The sequence below is a fragment of the Seriola aureovittata genome, chromosome 6, assembly GCF_021018895.1.
Source record: "Seriola aureovittata isolate HTS-2021-v1 ecotype China chromosome 6, ASM2101889v1, whole genome shotgun sequence".
Taxonomy (NCBI): Eukaryota; Metazoa; Chordata; class Actinopteri; order Carangiformes; family Carangidae; genus Seriola; species Seriola aureovittata.
In genome coordinates this window covers 20,301,899-20,321,837 of record NC_079369.1, presented here as the reverse complement: position 1 = coordinate 20,321,837, position 19,939 = coordinate 20,301,899, and the positions used below count along the sequence as shown (strand labels likewise).

Below are 19,939 nucleotides of genomic sequence, written 5' to 3'. Positions count from 1 at the left end.
CTTTGAGGATGGAACACTGTATTATAATCATGGACTGTGCATTTATAGAACCCACCCCTTTTTTAGAATTCACATTTCTTGTTCCTGTGCTCCAGGGCAGTTTGGTGAATATTTGTGAACAAGCAGCACTCTCCTATGAAGTTAGAAACCAAAGGGAGAGGCTTAAAATGTGAAATGTCATCCAAGTTTGCTCTATAACAATGAATAGGGCTCTGATGCTGTGAGGCCATAAAATATTTTTGTAATTTCTTACACTAAAATGAATGTTTCACATCTTAAGCTTTATATCCAATTCAAAATCTGGATGAGTCCTGTTGGGGGGTAAACTACACATCCACTGTAGATTATGGGGTTAGTGAGGTAACTTGGGCCCCTGGGAAAACATCCGGGGCTGGCACTAGCTGTGGATCTCTGGAGTACCTTGAAACTGGTGGAAGGGAATTGTAATGCACTTGCTCATGTGAATATATTTGCCAACGTGCATATTTGCCTCATAGCACTGTTAGTGGTTTAAAAAACTCCACAAGGTAGCTTAAAGACCACATAGCTGAGTGTGGTCTTTCCAATTGTGACCACACCCAGGTGTGATGCTGGGTAATATGAGGTTCAAGAGACTTTTACCTTTCAGCCTGTAGATCTATGTGTGCAGCTATGTTTTTTCCTCCATTCAAAAAATCTAGTCTGGAGCTGGCCTGTTTGACTGGTTTATGAAAACCAACAATAAAATATAATTCAACAATGCATAATGCAGTAACCCTCATCTCATCAGTACATTATATTAAGTCGGAGAGTCCCTAGTATGTTTCACATTGATTCTTCTCATGTATTAACAAGATACTCCTGGCTGTGGCAAATATGAAGGCTTCTGCTTTTGACGATAAAATGACTGAGAGCATGGGCTGCAGAAACATGGTGACGGGGTGAGTAGAAGAGAGAGGGATACAGTTTCACTGCCATCTCACTCTGTCATGATGGCGCTGGAAGCCGCCAACAAGCCCCTGATTGTTGGGGAACATGAGCTGTTTTTGTTGAGAGGCTGACAGGCGCTTGACCTCCGCCGTCCGTGCTGCCGCATACTGACCTTGGAGAGGGGAAGTGAAGTGAAGCCTTTGAACGCTGTCAAGTGAACTATCAGAGTCTGGTTTAATTTCCCCGGGGGCCTTGACAGAGTTAAGATGGGTCATGTGGACTGTATATGCCTGGTTCATGCAAATTATTTTCTATGGCGATACATTCAAGTCTGTTTTCTTTATGAACCAAAACTGTTGGTTTGTGTGAAGATTATTTGCAAATTACTGACCTAAAGAGTTTATATAAAATGGCTTATAAAACTGAAAAGAAGTGACTTTTGACATCTGCTCAGGGTGATTTGAAACTTTCTTAATCTCACTTTGACACCTATTTTTTTTTTCTCACTTGGACAAATGCTTAAAAGAATAGAAATCATAATATAGATGTTATCACCAAGATGTTGGAAGTCTCTATGAATGTCACCATTGATTGTGTATAAAGATGAACGTAGTCTCCTTGACGAACCCCTCAATTATGCATAATTTTAAGTCTTTAAGTCAAATTTAAATGGGTGTTACATAAAAATTCACCCCCCGTACAGTTGTCATGAAGGAGACACGAAGGAAAATATCAGTAGCCTAACTGTGCTGTGTATTGATAAATCCATGGTGCTGTCTGTGGTGCTGAAGTAGCAGACGGGTTTGCAATTGTGCCTTTTTCTCTCGCCCTTCTTAAAGGTTAGTCTTGGATCTATAATATTCTCATAACTACATATACTATTAATACACTAAGTCATACTACATTGTGGCTGTACTCTCTGCACTCTAGAGATAAGTGTCATCTTCCTGATCAAAGTGACAAGTAGCCATCTGTAGTCTCAGAGGAGCAAAAGAGTCAAAGAGACCCACTGCTGCCTGTAGTATTCCTTTACTATTTCTATGATTGCACCTCTATAACAGAATATTTTAGGGGAGACAGAACTACAGATATAGTTTTTATTACATCAGTCCTCATGTACCTGGTGATGTGACTGAGGAAATTAACCTGCACTGGCCACACTGCACTCAACTGCTACAGTTGCACTTATACTGTCAAAACTGTGGTGTCTTTTGGAAAATAAGTGATTAAAATGCTTTATGTCCACATCCTGTAAGAGAATAGGCTCATGTAAAATACTTATTTAGCTTAATAGCAGCTATTAAACTGAATTTATAATCACAATTATATGATCAAGAATTAGGCTAGGCCTATGCGTGGGTGTGTTGGTTGGTGGTGTGGGAGCAGAGGTGTGCTCTCATTGGGCCATGCCCCTGGTTCAAAACAAACAAATCATATATTGAGTATAGGTATTTTAAAGCTAGCAATATAGTGCTTCATAAACGAGGTGGCTGCAAGGTGACAAATTATAACATCATAAATCATCATTATGCTGTGTCCATGTTTCCACAACGTGTCAAAGTTGTTTCTAATGCTGGTTATGAATGCTTTTATCTTTCAGACCAAAATGGCCCTTCAGGTACAGGAGGTATATGGACACAGTATCACTTTAAAAATCAAAAAGAAACTGTAATAAGGTAAGTGGACAGCCACACTTGTTGCCCAGTCACTGAAATCAAATCCTTGACTAAGACCACCGACCGAATAAACTCCCATCAAATATAAAACCAGTCACAACACTGCATACATGCATAATACTAAATCCTTAAACTTCCTGTCAGTAATATTATCTGGCGAAGTGCTGAAGCACGGCCGTGTGCTAGCTGTGTCTTTGACAGCTGAAACTCATTGTTCAGCTCAAAAGCATTCAGCTGTTTTAAACATTAACAGTCCCCTTCATTGTCAGACAGATATTCATATGGCTGCAGAGTCAGACAGACGAGTGGAGAACAATAGATTGAAAGATGGATCCACATTCCTTCGCTCTATTCATGCCTCACAGGTCTGAGATCACATGATCCGTCTCAGAAATGGTTAGTATACTATAACATTTGCCACATCAGCTTAACTTGAAAATGAATCTTTTCTGAAGAGTGTTGGAGTGGGAAGCAAAGGATCAGATATTTCATATGACCACTATGGTTCTCCTTTCAGGCTCTCCCCTGATGGAGTGAATAATTTGGGAAGGGCACAAAAGTTCTCCATTGTGAATAAACTAACCGTTTCATCATTTCTTTTAACATGTACTGTACATCATGTAATTAATTAGAAAAACTCTACTGTATCAATCCAATAGACTAGAGAAACACATTTCATGCAGGTGTTTATTCATTAATTTATTCCAGTAACATTATAATAATCATCCCCACTTGGCCTGTAATGGCACTAATTTGACCTTAAACTTTAAATGTTTTGAGTGTGACTTGTTTAGTCAACTAAATAGAGAGCGGACCAGTCTTTGCAGCCTGAAGCCTAAAAACACTGCAGCACAGCTTAATGAGATTTAAATGACTAGAGAGACCACTTTGATTGTTAAATTGGGTGTGTGTTAAGTGCTGCCCTCCAGATTTGGTGAACAAACCTCTGGTAGAGGATAAGAGATGGATATCTTAAGACATGGTGCATTTGATAGTAAAGTGAGAGTCTGTATTTTTGTACAGAGAAGTTGTGTATAAATAGTTCTGGGATTAAGGACATAAATAGCCCACAGCAAGTACCACACCTTTAAATGGTGCATGTACACAAAGAGGGATTTGTGCATATATTTCTCCACAAGATTATTAAATCAAATATCACTGCATGCTCTCAACAATGTGCATATACTCTACCTGCCATCAAGAGGAGCTTGCTGCAGTTGAGCACTAAATGATGTAGAAATTAGAAGAATTAGTCAATTAATCAACTGAATCAGAAAATTAATCAGCAACATCATAATGAAAGAATAATTTTCCTCCTATGAAATTATTCACTTTTTTGTGGCATTTTTATAAACTAAAAGGATTAATCGCAAAAAAAAAAGTAATTGCAAGGATTTTCAGTAATGAAAATAAAACAGCTTTTTGGACATTCAGTATCAGTGAAGAAGCACGCTGACCCCATTGGTTCTCTCAGCCATTACTTCTGTTTGGCCGCTGATGAAGGCATAAGTGGAAATGATGGACTTTGATTAAGCATAATGCTCAGCCCTCCTCCTCCAAACACAGTGTCTCTTAAATATTCTTGGGTACAGTTTATCCAATATGTATTTTTAGTTGTTACATGTGAATATGTATTCACATATACTCCTTCCCTCTATTCTTTTTATTCTCCCCCTCTTCACTCTCCCCTTTCATGCCTTCCTTTCTACACTTCTCTCGATCTCTTACCCTACAGTCCTTCCACTTTCTCCTTTTCTCCCTCTCCTCCCACTCCACTCAGACTCTCTATCTAATAATCCATCCATCTTTGTGCTGGAATGGAGGTCTAATGCTTTCCATCTGTGTGTGTTACTGGTGGGGCTCCAAGGGCAAGGCCTGCCACTCTTTATTCACTCCCCTCTCTCCACTTCAACTCCTTTCCAACAAAACCCAGAGTCTGGTTCCACTCAGCTCTAAAGTCTAAGATCTCTCTCCACGCTGGGGCCCCTCCTGGCCTGAGGCGGCAGAAGGTCGTCACTTGGGCCCCTGGATCCGTGCACCCTGGATCCTGGAGATTCTGGGTCATGATTAAATGAATGAATGAGCCAATTAATCCCATGCCTTAAGTTTCACGAACCAGAATAATTTACCAGACACCAAATATTCCAAATAGAAACAACATGAATGGAAATATCTACAGATTAGAAGCCACATACAGTATTTTAGACCCATAACTCTCTTCATTCTCTCTTCTAACTCTCTTCTTTCACTTTTTCTCACTTCAATAACATAGAAGTTCACCCTCTGTACATGGCTGCACAGGGTTCCCATATTTATAATATAATTGTGGACAGTTCTCAGGTTTCTTCAGAAAATTAAAGTCTTGCATGGGGTTTAATGTTGAGATTACTGGAGAATTGGAAAGATGTCTGTTTAAGTGTTGATTCTAAATCCTAAAATTTAATAAAATGATGAATTAGTTGATTAGAAATGCAATACTTCAGTCATTGACCTTTTGTCAGGTTACAGTTACAAAAGGCGCATGGGAGATCAGACAATAAGCAGTCTAGATTTCAGTGTATTTGAATGTATGTGATGTCAGTATAAATGACCTTTTGTATTAAAAGTGAAGCACAGAACAGAAGGCTACATTAATTAATTTTATTCAAAACTACTCATTCATCTAAGGTTTCTCTACAGATGTTTTTTATATTCTATGTTAAAGATAAAACGAAGACAAAGGGGGCAAAAGAATGGATTTCCAGAAAATGTATGATCCAAAAACAAAATAGGCTCTTTTTATATTATATTATATCATTTATATAGAAGCTTGTATTGATCTGACATAAGTAACAAATCAGTTGAGAGATAGATTTAGCATTTCATTTTCATTCTCATCCAGATCACACACAAGACACTTTGTCTCGTTTCTGCCAGATCTTATTCGGACACAAATTGTACTCTGGTTATACTTGTGAAAGTTCCACTTGTGAATTTTGTTTTTTATATTTCTTATGTTTTAGATATACTATGTTTGTTGCTTGAATCTCATGCAGCTGTCTGATAAGCTAATTGTCCTTTCATTATCTTTTAGCATTTATAAGTAAACTATCATTAATTATTTATTTCTCGAATAGAAGCCAACATTTTGACAAATGTCATCTGTTTTCAGCTTCTCAGATAAGAAAATTTGCATATCATAGTTAATTCAATACATAAAATAAGCAATCGGAAAATGTCAGCTTAGACCTTGGGAAATCATGGTGGATATGTATTGCTGAGTATAAACATTTAAAGGGGCTATATGTAAATTTGTGTGTGATTGAATGCTCAAAAACTTAGCACTAAATGCTAAAAAATATTCTTATAGCTGTGTACAAATACATTATAGTGCATTATAAACAATTTATTAAATGTTTATACACTACTTATGATTGCTAAAATGATCATAATTATGTGACTATGATAGGGACCACCCAGTGTGGCTACATGCAGCATGTGGATTATGACAGTGATGTTTAAAGAAGAACTAATTGTATAGAGCAGCCCAAACTCTGCAGGAGATTTTACAGTATAATGACATCTTGTCATGGTGGAGGAATGCACTTGTGCCAAAAGAGAAGGTCCACCCTAAAAGTGAACACAGCCTCATCTTGTCCTTCTGATCTCGGGACATTTTAATCAGAGCTCGTGAACATGATATGAGCTTACCTGAGAGTATGAGTCCAGAGAAGCAAAAACTTGAGACTGATCATGATGAAACTACAGCTGCACTCCAACATTAGCCCCAACACCACATGAATTCTTGTTTAGGGTGGAATTCTGCTGGAATTCTGCGGCAACAGAAGTCATTCATTTTAGCAAATTAATGTCAGAAATGGTTTGAGGGAGATTTTGCTTTGTGTGGCTGGCAGTGAGACATTCATACAGCTCTGTGCTCTAAGAAATGCTCCTGCTTTTATCTTCCCTCTTACATTGTGACCAAGGCAATACTGCAGCCTCAACAAAACTGCCTTTGTGGAAAAGTCCTGAATTGGATTAAAAGCAGTGAGTGAGTTGTGCAAATTATTTCCTCCGCGCTGTGCAGAATCACTGTTGAGATCAGATGTGTGATTATGATCACTCTCCTGTTTCCTGGTGATAAAGGTGTAAGTGGATGCCTTTGCAGTATAAAGAGACTGGAGAAGGACTTTTCTGTGTATTCTAAAAGAAATAATTTGAGATTTTGGAAAATACACTTATTTGCTCTCTCACTAAGAGTTAGATGAGAAGATTGATAGCTCATATGTAGTGTACAGACATGAGAGAGGTAATACCAGCAGTTGGTTAGATAAAGCATAAAGACTGGAAACAGGCAAACAACTAGCCTGGCTAACACCTACCTTGTACCGTGTACGGTGTGTAGTTAGCTTCAGTACCCTGCAAAAAAGCCTGTATAATTAATCTAATGGTTTAAACTTTAGGAATATCTTTGGAAAATACATGTATTCACTTCTATGAAGCTTTAAGAAACCAAAGATCTGTAGGTAGAGTTTGGTGTGAGCTGTATGTGGATGTTCTAATTAATATTTCATCTTTACCTGTGTGAGACACAAAAATTGGAAACATGATGACACAACAGGCCATGTTGCAGTGCTCCTCTCCTCTTTTCTTTACCTCCTTCCATCTACCTCTCACTGTCTCTCTCCTCTTCCTCACCTTCCACCTCTTCTCCTTTCATCTCCTCGCCTCTTCCTCTGCTCCTGCCGTCGTTCTCTTTTCATCTCCTCCTCTCTCCCCTCCTTCTGGTTTTGATTTTTTTTTTTTTTTTTTTTTTTTTTTTTTTTTTAAAGGTCTGTGTCTGTACTTGCATGCAGCGCACACTCATACACGCAAATTTGCTCACATTCACACACACTTAAAGACATGAAACAACATTTCTCATTATCAGTCCCAGCCAGCAGGCAGCTTTGTAATCACGCTGTTTGTTTATGTTTGTTATGCTGCAAACACACACGTACATATACCTATCTCTTCTGGTTTTCTACACACATCTTTCATACACACACAAGCACACTGAGTCATATTTTTTTTCTCTCTCTCTTTCACACACACACACACACACACACACACAGATGTCAAACACAGCACTGCAACAAAGCCACAGCCCCAGTCTTGAATAGAGCCAGAAATAGCATTGGGTTTGACTTGGAATCGGCTTAAGTCTTCAAAGAGAAAATTTTTGATGTAGCAAAGGGAGCGAGAGGGTGAGAGGGAGATGGGGGGGGATGAAAGAGGGAGATGGGGGAGTATACTGGGGGAGAACAGAGCAGATCTGGTTGTTATATCCAGCTGTAAAAAGGGGGCAAAAAACTTCAAAGACTCACGTTGCCATGGTAACTGTATGGTGCCTGCTTTAAAGCCCCACCCCACCCCACCCGCTCAGACACACATGTAGAAAATGTATTCATAAAAATTGATGGTGGCAGTAGTGTATTGGGTGCACACTTACTCCCTATTACTTTTCTTCTTCTTTTTCTCCCATCTCCATCCATCTCTGTTTTATAGATACTGTTGCTCTCCCTGTCCAGCATAGGATCATATTGATGTGTGTAGTGATGGGTGCTCCTGCAGCTAATTAAAACCCAATAGGGTTAGCAGTCTTATCTGGCAGCACTGAGGTCGCTTCTTCATGTTTTTCTGTATTGATGTTTGGGGCTTGTTCTCTGTAATTATGACATGCTATCACTTCATAGCCAGTGGAACTAAATTCCATTTGTAATCAGATCCATCTCCCAGTCTTTTTCTTCTCAGTGATGGTACAGACCACCCTTTGTATGTGTTGCTGCCCTTTTATTGACTTTTAAATTGATTTTCAAGCACCAGTTAAACTTTCATCCTTTCACAGATACACAGTGGTAGAAGAAGTACTTTCTTATCTTTACCTGGATAAAAGCAGAAATGCCACCATGTAGAAATATAAAGTAAAAGTCCGGCATTTAAAATTTGACCTTACTGAAAGTGCATGCAAGTATGTGGTCCAATTCTTGAATGTTGCCGCTGATAAATGTGGGGCTAATTACGATGGGTATGGGTGGCTTAATCTATAATAGATAGATCGTAATTTATTATCTGATTTATATTTTGTATGAAAAATTTGACTCAGTAAAGTAACCAGAACTGTAAATATAGTGGAGAGAAAAAGTACAGTACATGTCTCCAAAATGTGGTGAAGAAGTATTAAAAAAAATGGCATTCAAGTACATCAAATCTGTAGGTAGGCTACAGCACTTGAGTTAATGTGCTAATTTACCTACCTGATATTCCCATCAGCCTCAGAGACACAACTTTTTTTTTTTTGACAAACAAGCGACATGGGTGGTTCAGTCATGTTATGCTGATAGGTTATACTTACTTTCAGTCATGCTTAGATTATTATTGACATGTGCAGTATTATGACAAAAAAGCTCACCTTACACACCTGTAGGTATACTGACTTTGTAACCAATTTAATTCTTTGTTTTCACCTTTTGCTTCATGCCTCTTTTCATTCTAACTGTTGGTGAATTCTTGCTATCTGTATAAATCTAGTTGTGCTATACTCTTTATTATCATGTTGTTTTTAAAGGCAGGAGAGACGTAGTGGGAGAAATATTCAAATATAAAAAACCAGAGGTCAAAAATGTGAATGGCATGAACATTTTAACAGCCTGCAAATTGAATTTTACTTTACTTTTTAGTAGGATCATAATTTATATTGGTTGAACAAACACATACTTGCTTGAACACAGTAATCATTTTTGCAGTGTAGAGGACAGTAAAGAATGAAGGAAATAATGCTATATAATGTTCTCCAAGCAAACCTTATAAATGATCACATGGTAACTATACATTATGTTGAGAAACAAGGGCTTAAATATATTTATAAAACATATTTAGTATCATAGGTTTTATTTTATATTTTTATTGTACTTGCATATCTTAATGAAGTAAAGAAGTAAACTGATGTGTATATGAATGAGGCCCAGATTTCTGTGCTACACCGCTGGTTACGGGTCCGATAGAACTTTTTTCATTATTCGTCTTATAAAACGCATTGGTAATTATGTAATAAGGGGTTTCAAGGTCACTCGGGTCAATAAATATTATGTCCAGCTGCGTCTCCGTGTTTGTCTGTGACCCCTGAACAATGTGAGCCTCTCTGTCTTCCATCCATTTCTCATCTCTTTTTTTCTTTTCTTTTTCTTTTTCTTTTTTTTTTCGCCTGGCTCTGTCCTTCTTTCATGGCCATGTGAAGCGCAGGGGTCTGTCATGCATTAAGAAGAACTGGGCCCAGCTAGTTTGTCCCCGGAGCGTTTCCTGTCTGCAGATGGATGGCTGCCCAGAGACTCTGAAGCTGAAGCTCTGAAGCTGCCAGTGAGTTCACGTCAGCTGGGAACTGGGAGGTTGTTTACGTCTAAAGCGATTTCTGTTTTTACCACGGGGTGATCACCGAGGCGCCATGGTCATCAAGAGAGAAAATCAGGTTAGTCAGTCAGTATCCCTCCTCTGTACTTGTATGCTATCTGATGTAATTGGTGTTTAGAGTACTTGAGAGGGTAATTTTCTACATATCATGTTTGATGTTTTTACAATGGTTCTGTTGGACTAATGTGTTCATTATGTTAACATATATCTACTGGAATGACATGAATGATTATGGATGGATGAGAGCAACAAAACAGCAACTTTTTTTTTGCATGTTGAACCATCTTTCATTCTCCTCCCTTCATCTTTCTGATGGGCTCACTGATTAGACATGAACAGAAAATGAATGATGATTTTCCTTGTCATGATGATGCTGGTGTCTAAACCAGAGAGGGTATTAGGAGCAGCTGTACCCAGAACATTTCCTCTGAGTGGTTTTGAGGCTGACCCAGGACCAGCTGGGGGGAAAAGATGGCAAGAGCTGTGGTGAGGACACTTAGGCAATGTATTTTGACCGTTGTCATGCAACCTCATACCTCAACGTATCCATAATTCATGAAAGCAGGTTGATTTCCATGTCTATATATTTTATCTTGTACTTTGTCATTTTTACTTCTAAGCGTGATCTGTGTTATTCATCTGTTTTTAACATGAAAAGTGACCAGACTCCTCTCATCAAAGGCATATTTGTGGATCTCTAATCCACCATTGCATGCAGTACACGCAACAAGAAACAGAACTACATCTGCAAGATCCACAGAGCAACAAACAACAGTCAGCACAGAGTGAAACTATAATGTGATGCCAGCAAAGTTAATCCCTGGTTTACCACAACAATGTCCTCCTGTACATCTAAGGACAACACGGTTTAATTTTGCTCAGCTAAGCACAATTTTCACTAAAGGACCCCATCTCATCCCTTTAAAGAAAACATTTATTTAATCAACAGAAAAAAACAGTAAAATGAGAGTTAATGCAATTTTGACCCAGCCAAAATGAACCTTAAAAATCAGACAGATCCACTTTTACTGTACATTAGCAGCTTGTTGTGGCTGTGCTTTGACCTAAACGCTCTATGTTCACAGTGACAAAGCCAATCTGCTGAAGTTTATCAGGTACACTGTCTACTGTTTATTTGCTAACATTTGCTAATTCGCAGTAAACATCAACAACAAGTACAAGTGAGGATATTTGGCCATAATCCAAAGTGTTGTACTGAATAACTGAATTAAAATCCTGACCTGGTGATGGTGCTGGATTAAAGGTTAAGGTATTACCAAAGTTTTCCTGAGAGGAACAGGAAACAAAAGATCAGAAGATGTGATCAAACAAGCTGCTTTCCGCTGCGTGCCTGTCCCATAGGTAAAGAAAGGGCTGATTTAAAACTGCCAACTAACAATTTAAATGACAACAAAAAATGAATGCGTAAGAAAAATGCTGCAGCAGCTGTATAGACAGTATATTTTGTTTTCATTCTCTCGCTGTGCATCTTCGAGTGAAGGAGTTCATTTAAGAGACTTTCTCCAGCAGATGCTCTGTGTGCCGCTAGTGTTTCCGTGGTCATTTCCACCTATTATTTCTCACTTGCATACCATACCTCCTATGTTATGTAAGGCCCTTGTTTGTCGGGAAGAGTGTTGCTGTACAAGTCTAACAAGCCTCCACATGTCAGTATCAACCCCAGTGTTTACTGATTATTGCAGTGGGAAATTGTCATGCTCTGTCAGTTGCATTTGCTTTTGGCTTCATTTACACGGCATGAGAAAATCCAGTTGTAGCACACAAAGATACCAACCCTAACTCAACTGTATTTTTATACTAAGAGTTGTGTAACCTCACATAATCTAGCATTGGTGCACCACTTCCGCAGGTAACTAAAGTAATACTAGATCCTGAGCCAAATATATCCTGTTTACATGTCAAAAGAAATCTCAGTCACAGTCTTTGAAGCCAGATGTGAAATGCCAGTCTTCCTGTCATGCTTTGAAGAGGACCTCCACGCATCTCAGCCCAGATCTCATTTAATATATTCACAAATCCTGAATCCTGGACTAATCAGCCGCACTTTCTCTTCTTCTACCATTTATCTTCCCAAACCAGGTGGCTCTGTGGGTTTATGTTGTAATTAAAAAAAATAAAAAGGCTAAAAAGGCTAATCCTGTAAAACAAAATCCTTCTGTCTCCGTTAATGAAGACCCCTAACCGTTTTCTCGTGTAATGACATATTTGTCTCTGAATAAACCAGCAGTGCTCTCTCCACAGAGATACGCCAGTCAGGATTAGTCATTTCACAGACAGACGCAGCGTTTTGGCTGAGCTGCAGTCTGACAATGATCCAAGAGCTAAAGTGAAAAAACAATAAGTGCAACTCAAACTGGTGCTGCGGTTTCTATTTGTGGCCTAGACTCACACCTGTGTTAGCTCATATGTAGTGGCATGGTTTACTGCTGTACAAGCCTGCCTAAGATCTCTGCAATTAAAGGACCAGTTTGGTGACATTGTTTCCTCATGATGCTTTTCTTAGAAGTCAAGCATGAGCTATTTGGTGCTCTTGATGAGATGAATGCTCCATATCTGAAAGATCTGTTTTCTTCATGTCACTGACCTTAAACTAAAATGGTACTCGGAGAGCACCGACCTCTGCTAAGGCCAATGTCAAACAACACAGACCCTTAACGGGTTCTTCTCTGGCTCATGCCTCATCCCTCCACCGCGTTTGGTGCAAATCGGTTCAGTACTTTTTGCATAATTCTGAGAACAAACAAACCGACCAACAAGCAGACGCACATGAGAACATAACCTGGTGGAGGTGACAAACAGTCTTTTGTATTAATGGAAATCTAGAATGCAAAACATGTCAAATCTTTTCCTCTGAACATCTCTTTGCCTGCGCTGTGAACAGGGTGCACCTGCTGTAGCACGACACACATTCATGTACAAGAACACAAACACATTCATACACATACACACATTAACAGGTGTGGCGCAGAGTGAGTTGAGTATGTTTTTAAAAATCCTGCAGACTCATAAACACTTCTCTCACTTAGCTTTGATGAGGTCAGCTCTTCCTCTGTGGCTGGGAGGAGAGAAATTGACCATGTGATTTTAAAAACTTGTGGTGTTAAAATTATACTTTGAGTTATTTTGGTGTGCTTTAAATTATGTTAATTTATACATTCTTTCAAATGTTTGCACAAGGATCTTTAGCAATTTTCTCCTGCACAAATATCTCAACTAATTCAGGAAATGAGTTCCCTTCAAAAAACTTATCATTTCTGCCCTCATAAATAAAGAACACCTAACACAATGTGCAAATAAACTACAGGTTTGAGAGCTGAAGGTGAAACAACACAATCCCTAGAAAACAGGGATCTTCCAGGGAACTGATAATGTATGTGGTGCACACACTACATCTAACCACTTAACAAACATCCTTGTGTTTGCAAGTGTCTAAAAGCATCTGACGGCCGTGCAAACATCTGATGGAGTCGGCAGCCAAAGACCCAGACAAGTGACCCATTCAGGAACATAGCAAAGTCTGAAGTCAGGGACTCTCTTCCTGCTGCAGAGCACAGTCTGGAAAGCTGTGTGTTCTCCGACTGCATCAATCACACTTGCCTTTTATAAGCAGAGCAATCCATTTGTATTAAGTCATGAGAGGACAATTGGAAGCAGCAAAAGAAAAAAAAGAGTTCAGTAAAATAAAATAAAAAATCTTATGAGAGGTACAGCCTGAAAAAGCAGTTTCAATAAATTCAGCATTCAATAAAATGACTGTTTACAGATCTCACAATGAATTTCACTGCAGGCCATGTAACAAATGCAAGTTTTTCAACTTGATTTTTCCTTCTCTAAATACCACACACCAAAACTATTTCTCTATTTGACAGATGATATTTCACTCAAGAGGCATTGAAGTTATTTTGGCTCCAGTGTGAAACAATCGTGGTGGGCAGGCTGCTCTATCCTCACTATGATCAAAACCATGACTAAACCTGGTTGACTGGCTGACTAAAACATAGAAATTATGCATTAATTATATATTTATATAAGCCAACTCTCCAGCAATTGATGTATCATGAATATGAAAAATAATCATCACACAGTTAATGGTAAAAGGACATAGCGTACTGCTGTTATACGTAGCTGCTTTAGACCAAACATTTACTGTGCAAAGACTTGTGTAACAGAGTCGTGTACAGTTACTGCGGCTCAAACACTTCACAACTACATTTGTTTCTTCAGTAGACTCCCATGACTGTCATGACGATATATATTGACCATTGATATGAGCTGATGGATTAAAAACCGAGAGGACGCTACTTTCAGGTCTGGTGTGATTGACACATAAAGCAAGCAGTACAATGCCACCAGGGGCCTCATTACATGACTAACAGTGTTGGGCAGAAGGTGTGTTTTTGATCTCAGTCCATCTGTGTATCGCGTGCCTCTGCAGGCAATCCTTAAAAGTTAAGGATAGATCTGGCACAGAGTAACATATGTAATTACTTCTGGCAAATATGTGAAATGTGAATAAGCATGAATAGACACTGAGCTGCACAGTGGTATCAGGTTTTATGATACATCAAAAACAGCAATATCATATTCTGTAAATCATTTGTGATCAGGTGCCACTGATAATCTCACCCCTGAACAAACTCAGTCATTTAGTCATTTCCAGAAAGCTACAGTGTCCTGTGATTCAATCTGACAGTCACACAGCAAACATAAGTTTCAAGCTCAGTATCTGGCAACCCTGGAGTTACATGTTGCGACAGCAGGCGTTCAGAAGAGTGTATGTATCCTAAGGCGCCTTCAGTAAGAGGTTACCAAACCAAACCTCATGAGATGTTACTCAACTGATAGTAAAGTCTTCCTTTAGTGAAATTGAATGTTTGCATATCACCAAAAAGTCATAAAATGTCCTAAATCCAAATTTACAAAAGAAAATGTAAAACCTGGCGTTTGAAATAAGCCCACAAAGTGAACCTGGATAATACACTTTATGACAGTTTGTAAGATGATGTTTTTTGTGTGTTTGTGATTCGATATTTCCCTGTTCCAGCAGCCATGGAACAGGCCTTTTGTGCCCTAAATGAAATGTTGGTTGACCATAAAGAATCTCCCCAAAAAGAAAAAGAAAAAGAGAAGCAGTGAGATGGCTGAGAAGAGACCAGCTGTGCAGCTGCAAATCAAATACACTCAACACGACGAAGTGAAGGAGAGAGCAAGGGAGGGAGAGCAGCGATTAGAGGTCAGCTGTTGGATGGGCTGAAGTGCTGTTATGCTTCAGAACTTCACGACATCGGACTTGACTACAAGACTCTTTACCAAATGAGCTATCTGTCACTGGTTTTTATTTTGCAGCCAGCAATCACAATGTGGATCGCCCAAACACACACACACGCACACACACACACACGCGCACACACACACACACACACACACACACACACACACACACACACACACACACACACACACACACAAGCCTCTGCTCCGCCAAAGTCAAAGTGAAGCTGTAGTAAAACCATGAAGTGGATTATTACAGGAGCGGAGTCTCTGACGGTTACTACACCCTTTCTACTACTGCTTTCATTCATGTTCTTACAAATGCTGCACTTTGTTTTCCCACGCATCGGTTTCACGTACAGAGCCACAGTGGTACATGTATCACCAGCACAGCTTTCTATACGTACCTGTGTGGACCTTTACATCATCTGCTCTCCCGGATGGAAATAAAGAAAAAGTGTCTCTTTATTCATTTTATTCTATTTTTTTGGAATTTGAATGACAACTGTTGTTTTACAACTCTCTGTCACACAGAGACAGTGCTGTTTTCAAAAAACATCCAATGATCCTGCAGCCTAAACAAAAGGAAATGTGTAAGAGGCTGTAAGTAACGCCACATCTAGGGCTCATAAACGGCACTGCCGTGAATAGAATATTTTGAGGACTCATTCATCACAAAATGGACCCCATGACAAAAGAGTGAGTAATGCATGCAGTTGATATGTTAATGAATCCACCCCCCATTACAAGTTGGAGTGGAGTTAACAGTTAAAAGGGTTTGATGTTGCAAAAAAAAAAAGGCTGAACAAAATGTTAAAGAATGAAATGCTGAGGGGTCAGTCACTGATATGGTCTCATGTCCTTAAGGGTTTTTTTTTTAATCAGCCAAGGGGTTGTGGACGTTTTTAAAAACCTTGCAACGGATGATTCATCTGTAACTTAATCATAAAGATAAAAAAAAATCCCTGGCTGTTTATGGAGGCTACTTTGTGGGTTACGCCTCAAATGCAGGTTTTTATTACGATGGCTCCTTTCCCAGCAGTAGCCCGGTTGAAGGCATAATGAAACCCTGATCCATTGATCCAGAGATCCAGGCTCCGGTAGGACTCTTGTGTTTTCCACGCCTCCCACTTTCACCCCCACTGTGGTGATTCTCCGGCTCACACATACACACACACGCACACACACACACACTTTGCCAGACTTCCAGGAGTTGGAGCGACTGATCGAAGACGGAACACCGACAGCGTTTTAAAAAAAAAGAAAAGAAAAGAAAAGCCATATCCTCTTTCACGCATGGATATGTTTTCTTCTCTTGCGGGATTTCAAGGAGGTGCGATGGTTTGCGCGGCCAGAAATGTTTTTGGAGACTCGCACAGGAGAGAAAGAGCACACGTCCTCAACGCTGCAAAGTTGTAAAAGTAGTTTCCCTTGAAGTTTTTTTTTTCTCCCTCCGCCACCAGTTCAGACTCCCGTGTTTCTCCAGCCTGCAGAACCACAGCCATCATGGCGAGGCGGACAGGGGGGAGATCCGTGGTTTTGACGCCGAATACGCGCGCTGCTTTCCGGGATAAACACCTTCGGTTTAACACGGGCTTGTTGGCTTTTTCGTGGAGCTTCGTTTTAATCTGCTCAGCTCTTTCTTGTGGATATTGCGGAGCTGAGTCGGAGTTTTCCATCCTGGAAGAAGCGCAAGTTTTGGCCGATCAAATGAAAAAGCTGTCCTCTCAGGAGCTGGGAGTCTTTACTATGCAGGTAAAAGAGAATTGCCGTTGAATTTGTTTTTGTGTGAAACTGTGAGGTATTCATGTGGCACTTCGAGCTGTAGCCGGTTTGAAATCCCCCCCCCCCCCCCCCAAAAAAGTGGCTCAAACAGTTGGTGAAATACAGCTACACACTAAAACAATGTAATAATCACAGGGGGAAACTTTGTTGAAAGAAACGTTGCAGTGTTACGAAACAATAAGCTCTTTAGTTGCCAGTGTTGCTCCGCTCTGTGTTGCAGTGCAACAACAGGCGCTTTGAAGTTAGGACGCGTTTATCTGGGACATCAACACGCTGGAGGTTCGGTGTTCCTGGGCAGCTTGTGTTTCACCTTTCTTATTTCCTTCCTCATCTGGTTCCTTTTTTTTCTAATCAAAGATCACATGTATTTTGACACATTGGATGTGTGCGCGTTTGCCTGTGTCCGCTGGACAGGAAAATGAAACACGAGGATAAACTGTCACCCACAATGATCATCATGAGCAGTCAGCCATGAAGCAGCATTTCATTGTACTTTCTATGAAAGGATCGGCCTCTATCCTTCCTAAATAGCACCAGCTTGATACAGTTAACTGTGAGGTGGAGGTCAGATGATTTATGCCTCGTTATAAAGACTGACACATGCCATTGTACGGGTAAAAAAAAAGAAGCAAGTGATAATTCAGCTGGGTAGTCTGCATGAGGATCAGAGAAAATATAGGTCTCCTGTACATCGGTTTATGCGGTTAAATCCCTTTTTATTTGATTGCAGCCTGAAGTCCATTCAGAAAACCAGCGTTCGGACACAATGAGAACTGATGCTGTTTATGAATAAATGCAGACAATTAATCAGATCGAGTTTGCACAGCATGTGAACAGAGACATCAGCTGGGGTTTGATCAGATTTCATTACAACTAGCTGCAGCCAGCGTTTCCTTTGGTTAAATGTTAAGTTGGTAAAATGTCAGAAAATGCCCTTCAGAAGTTCCCAGTTCTCACAAGGACACACCTTCAAATTGCTTGTCATGTCCATCCATCAGTTTAAAACCCAAATATATTCAGTTTACAAGTATGTCTATATAAAGGAGAAAAGGAGCAGATTTTTGATCTGAGAAGATGGGGCCATTCTTTTTTTTTGTCTTTGGCATTTTGTGCCTAACACATTAATTAATCATCAAATTATAGATTAATTTAGTTCATACTTTCAGCTTCTACTGACATGATTTGTGTTTTTTATTTTGAAGTAACATGGTTCGTGGTTGTGTCATTTTTCTGCCTTGTTGGAGTCATGACCAGTTTCTATGACCAGAAACCCCACATTTTGAAGAGCATATTCATATATTAAACACTGATTGATTATGGAGTGTTGAACTGAGATGTTTAGTTCATTAATTGATTAGTTGATCCACAAAAAGTGTCAGCAACAATTTAGTGAAGATACCAAAAAATACCACCTTTTTGTAGCTTCTGAAAATATTTCCTTTATACATGCACTATGAAAACCTAGCAGAAACACCTCTCTGCCACGTCCGTCTGTGTCGAGCTGCACCGAGTCACCAAATGGCAGAAGGCGCAGGGTGCAGCAGTGCTGGGTGTGAGGGTTTTTTTTTTTTTTTTTTTTGCACTTCAGAGGCAGAGGAGCTCACAGGCCCTGAACACAGAGGCGAGGCAGCAGGGGGGCCCCAGCCCCAAATGGTGTTTCATCTTCTCTGCTTCCACACAGAGCCGCCTTCATCCCAGCTCTGGGAGGCGGCTTTGAGGGCTTCCTCTGATCCCCATGGATCCGCCTTTGTCACCACTCGTGACCTGAGCTTCGGTTTATCCTCAATTTCTGTCTTTTTCCTCCTCTCCCCATTTTGTTGCTGTTGTTGTATGCACAAAACATTGATCACTCCCCTTTAAATTTCAGTGTTCTTCTTTTCCTCCCATCTCTGCCATTTTTTCTTTTTCTTTTCTCTCCTCAGAGAAAAATTCTTCTATTAGCTTCAAAGATGCAATTAATGCAAAACAATTACGGCTTTTGTCACTCTCACTTAATATTTCATGACTCATTTAAATTTTATATTGCCCTGTCAAATCATCATGAAAAAACACGCATTCGGCATCATTCCTCTGTATCGTGGGAAAACAGGTTTGAGACGATCGTGTTGTACAAACTGTGAAAATCTGACTTGGCAAGAAGCTAATGAGAGTTTGATAGAAACGGTGCATTTCATGGATTTGTGAAGGCGGTTTTCCTCGAATGTAAGAGACGTGCATCCAGTAAAAACAGCCTGCATCTGCCCGTGAAAACAACTGCAGGAATCTGTCCTCCATGCTGGCTGTGCGGACACCTGCTCTGCTGCTCATATGTGGCCTGACTCTCAGACTGCAGGTGTGTCAGTTGAACTGGATTTCACTTTATCTTTCTGTCTCTTTGGCATTTCCATTTTTTCCCTGTGCAGTGCTGGAGGCTGATTTTTCCACTGTGTTTTTTTTTTTTTTTTCCTCCACATGTTTTTATCCAAACTGAATCATTGACTTTCAGCTGACATTCTTTATCTCTTAGTGCTGTACTGTTTCAGATGAGATCTGAAGGTTTTTCCTATCAAGTGAACATCCCAGCATCTCCATTTAAACTGTAATTCTAACCCTCTCCACTCCACCCCTCATTCTCTGGCAGATGTGTAATTTGAGGCTCGCCTTGTCAGTGCTTCACTGAGTCACTGGGTCAGCCTTGTTCAATCTGTCATTGAGTTACTCAATTATCAGGGGACATAAGGGTGTACAGTTGACACTTTGTTTAAGTTGATGGGTCAACTTTTCAAAGCTTTCAGCGTAGTATGTGTTTTCTCAGCTTAATATTTTAAAATCTTTTTTTTTTTTTAAAGACACACTTCTGCTACAGTTGTCTA

At 39.8% G+C, this 19,939-nt stretch overlaps 1 protein-coding gene across 2 annotated transcripts in view; it reads left to right on the top strand.

Annotated features, from left to right (window-relative positions):
* Positions 1–15,869: 15,869 nt before the first annotated feature.
* Positions 15,870–19,939, top strand: part of cachd1 (cache domain containing 1) — an 86,899-nt gene continuing 82,829 nt past the window's right edge. Inside the window, exon 1 of one of the 2 annotated variants that reach the window (XM_056378744.1) lies at positions 15,870–17,057. In XM_056378744.1, the coding sequence (XP_056234719.1) occupies positions 16,809–17,057 (249 nt within the window). In that variant the 5' untranslated portion in view covers positions 15,870–16,808. The remainder of the gene's footprint in view (positions 17,058–19,939) is intronic. The other variant, XM_056378743.1, reaches the window with a different exon arrangement.